General features: G+C 36.9%; 1 protein-coding gene and 1 long non-coding RNA gene across 2 annotated transcripts in view; both read right to left on the reverse strand.

Moving 5' to 3' along the window:
• Positions 1–1,834, reverse strand: part of LOC122631270 (feline leukemia virus subgroup C receptor-related protein 2) — an 8,172-nt gene extending 6,338 nt beyond the window's left edge. Inside the window, exon 1 of the mRNA XM_043816740.1 lies at positions 1,748–1,834. Coding sequence (XP_043672675.1) covers positions 1,748–1,819 — 72 coding nt within the window. The 5' untranslated portion in view covers positions 1,820–1,834. The remainder of the gene's footprint in view (positions 1–1,747) is intronic.
• On the reverse strand, positions 38–832 carry LOC122631276. Its single transcript, XR_006327660.1, has 2 exons — positions 294–832; positions 38–156 (listed from the first exon to the last, which is right to left on the reverse strand). It is a non-coding gene; the product is annotated as an uncharacterized LOC122631276 (long non-coding RNA).
• Positions 1,835–3,975: the final 2,141 nt, after the last annotated feature.

The raw sequence follows: 3,975 nt of genomic DNA on the forward strand, positions 1-3,975 counted from the left end.
TCTCTCTCTCTCTCTCTCTCCCTTCCTCTCTTTCTCCTTTCCTCTTTTGCACAGTCAAGATCCGACTCCTATTTTTCTATTTCTCTGTCGTATCAGAGTCTTGACTGAAACACGTTTCGTTCTGCATATTTTTCTTCGTTCATCGAAGAGTATGTCCTAATGAGGATTAAAGGATAAGAAATTAAAAGGAAGAGATACGGAGCGAGAAAAAGAGAGAGAGAGAGAGAGAGAGAGAGAGAGAGAGAGAGAGAGAGAGAGAGAGAAGAAAAAAAAGATAGAGAAAGTAAAAGCACAGCCAAGAATAGAAGCGCGTCCACCGAAGGTTGGACATAAACTAAACCAAATCGCTATACGAAGATTCGGCGTTGCGAATAGGAGTCGTTTACGCCGACTCCTCTCCCTCGCGATTCCGGACACGTAGTGTATGTCCGTCGTGTGGTAGGACTATGCTGCACTTTCATCGTACATGTGGTACGAGACCTAATGTACTACATATATATATACACACGCGCACATACACATGCTTCTCGTTTGTCAGCGCACGCGCCTCGACTCTGCGCAGAATGATTTCGCGCGCGGCACCGATCGACGAAGGCAGAGGGGGTTTTGTGCGTTGAAAGCAAAGATAAAGAAAATAAGAGGGGAAACGGGAAAAAGATCTAGACGATAACTACAATTCGAAGTACAGCGATTATAAACAGAATTTTATAATTGCATTTATAATACGACATTTTGTCCTATACCCAAGATTGATATATCTTCGTTCGGATGTATCTATCGATCGTCTTCGATACGTCTGTTTCATCTGTTACGATTGGTATCGCCATAAGATGCGTATGTGAAAAAAAACAAATGCAAATTTTCGGATCGTCTAAGGTCGCATTGCAATCAATGGTCATGCGATGAATCATTTATTCCATGCAATAATCAGCTGGAAAATGTTGTCAAATATATGCGCGATTAAATACGTACTTAGGCGATTATTTAACGCGATAAAGAATTTTACGATCTAAAAAATTCGTCAATTTATGATTTTGAAAAGAACCTTATTTTTCATTAACAATTTTCATTAACGACCTTCGTAATTTCACTGGCCAAGTTAAGATTATCGCTGAAAGGATAGAAAATCTTTATATGACAGTCGATTGTCCCATGTATCGCAAAGTACACAATATCACGTTCGGATTAGTGATTAAAACAATGCCTATATACGTAAGAGATATGACATTTCAACAACGTGATTCTCCTCGTTTATTACATCTAGCTAGATCAAAATTTGTGTATGACGCATGGAATAGAATATTTGCGTTTTTTATTTTCCACGGAAATTCATATTGCATATGAAAGTATTATCCGGACTATTATCAAAGACTCGTAATAAACTCATCCTTTTATTTCTTTTTGAAATAATTGAGCATTTTTTGTAGAAAATTATTCTAATCGATCAAATATACCAGTATGGCGAAGACAGGTATCGTGTAATGAGTAATTCGATCGAAGGAAGACTCGTCTAATTAACTCATTCGATTATATCCAGACGTGGCTATAAATTTATATATAATTAATGTGATCACTTCATACATCTTTGGAATATGGAATAATATTTTTCTCTTTTTCATTTCAATGACATCATCGTGCCTATGAAAAGTAACTTTTGCTTACGTTAACAGAAAAAGGACGATATATTAAAATCGCTATTTTGGTTAAAGCTAAGTAAATAAAGAAGAAACAATACATTTTGATCTACCTGACGACGCAGCTGGTACGTGGAAGGAATGAGCTCTCTTCTCTGCTCGATACAATCCTGAATTTCATCCATCTCTCGTCTACGTACGTTAGTACCGTCAAATCCTCGATTGTTCGACACTGAACGCTTCTTAATCACCGTTTGTCTGCTTAACCTCGGATTTAAGGTCCCATTTCGAGGTAACTCGTTGGACGATTAACGCGTGTCGAGAAGATAAATTGGATTACGTCGACGGAAGATGAGGACTTTTCGAAATCCGAAACTGACGTCCTCCTACGACTTTACTATGTGAGACGAAGTTAATCGACTAACATCGGTATTTATCAGTCACGTGAAAACATGATAATTATATAATAAATATTTGCATTTACAGAAGTTTTGAAAGGTTTTCCTTTCCGATCGAATCTATGTCACATAAACCGCGATACCTAAAGCGTTTGTAAAAGTTTTAACTTTTACGCTTGGACGCTTGGAAAATAGTATTAACAAACTGAACGATATAAAAATAAGTTATCGAGGATTTTACCGTTTGCACTTGATGTTAATGTACAAAGACGTAAGTTTCGTACAAGGCCGCCATTTTGCACGATAATAAACTTTAACACGTTCACGCCGGCGCTGCTATTTGTATTTCTCACTGTGGGGCGGCGCTCGTATTCATGGTTCACTTCATCCTACTTTTGTTCAATTAATATACGTTAAATTTCCATTGTTAAAATTTTTAACTATACGACAATTTGTTCTAGTTACAAACGAATTACATTTTTGGTGGTACGCATCCACCAATAGTGCATACCGTCTAATAGAAGACTCGAGCGTGAGTCATCGGTGGTACACGCCGTCTGATGGGAGCTGGAGCGTGAGTCGGCGTGAACGTGTCAAAATATTTTTCGTACGTAGAAATATAAAGTACGCGAGATACTCGAAGATGGAAAAGATCGGAAATTCTTGGGAGATCGATATATGTGTTGATGAATAAAACGCGATTCGATTGAGGGATAAATAAATCACTATGAACGCGAGAAAGAGTTTTCGAAGACTTGTGTATTTACCGAGCAAACACTGAACAGTCGTTCGAAGATACGCATACCACGATAATGAAAATAAAAAAGTTAACGTGAGCGCAACACATTCAACTTGAAATATAAATCTAACTTGTGATGCGTTTGGAAAAGCTAATACATTATCATCGAGACTCGTTATTCTTTGATTCATGTTCTATTTTAGAGATAGACTTCATTTGTCACGTTCGGTGTTGATCGTATAATGAATGCCGATGATCATTATCTATCCCGTGCGTATCATCTCTATTTATCATACTAAACGATTATTTTGATCGTTGAGTTAGTTTGAAACGTTAAGTTTAATCAACGAACACAATTTCTTTTTTTTTCTTCCGGACGGTCGGATAATAAATATGTGTCGTATTATCGATATATTATTACGTTTGATTCATAAATCGTTCGCGATATAAGCACGAATGAAAACATTAACTACGAATGTTGCCTTCTTGGTATATCGGATAAATGTATCTTCGTATGATAAGGTAGAGAAAGTGATTACCGACTTGACAATAGATCAGACAAACGCCTTAATAGTAGCAACTGAATATACGCGCGAGAACATTCATTATATATCATACATACGTACGTACGTGATGTCACGACAGTAAGAATAATTAACAATACGTTTATAGGATGAATTGTTCAACGTCGTCCGATTTGGCTTTTTATTAAATTTTTATGAAGCGTTCTTATCATTTACTTAGATACTTGTGACGCAATCACTCGTGTCTACGTTACGATTATGTAAGTAACTTTTATGTAGACATAAAGACTTATCATTCAGACTCGTATTGTTAACACACAATTGTTATGCAGTAAGGTTTAAGGGATAAATTTCTTTTAAGGGATGATATACGTTTCTTTTCCTTGAATAGAATTGATGGGTTAGAAAATTTAAGCATACATAACGATATGCGTTTGTAGCCACGATGCAGAGTGCATATAAATGCACTTACGTATATATGTATATCGAGACAAAATTGAGAGGTTTTATATGCATCGAGTAGATACATCGTCGTACGAGAGAAGAACTTCAGCTTCTCTCCAGTCGAATCTTATCGCGCGTTCCGTTCGCATCACGAGAGTTTAACGTTCGATACGTCGCATACGCGTATGCGAAAATTTGCATATTCTCTAGAAAAAGTGCGCGAAAGTGAAAGATCA

Source organism: Vespula pensylvanica, chromosome 8, assembly GCF_014466175.1.
Source record: "Vespula pensylvanica isolate Volc-1 chromosome 8, ASM1446617v1, whole genome shotgun sequence".
Taxonomy (NCBI): Eukaryota; Metazoa; Arthropoda; class Insecta; order Hymenoptera; family Vespidae; genus Vespula; species Vespula pensylvanica.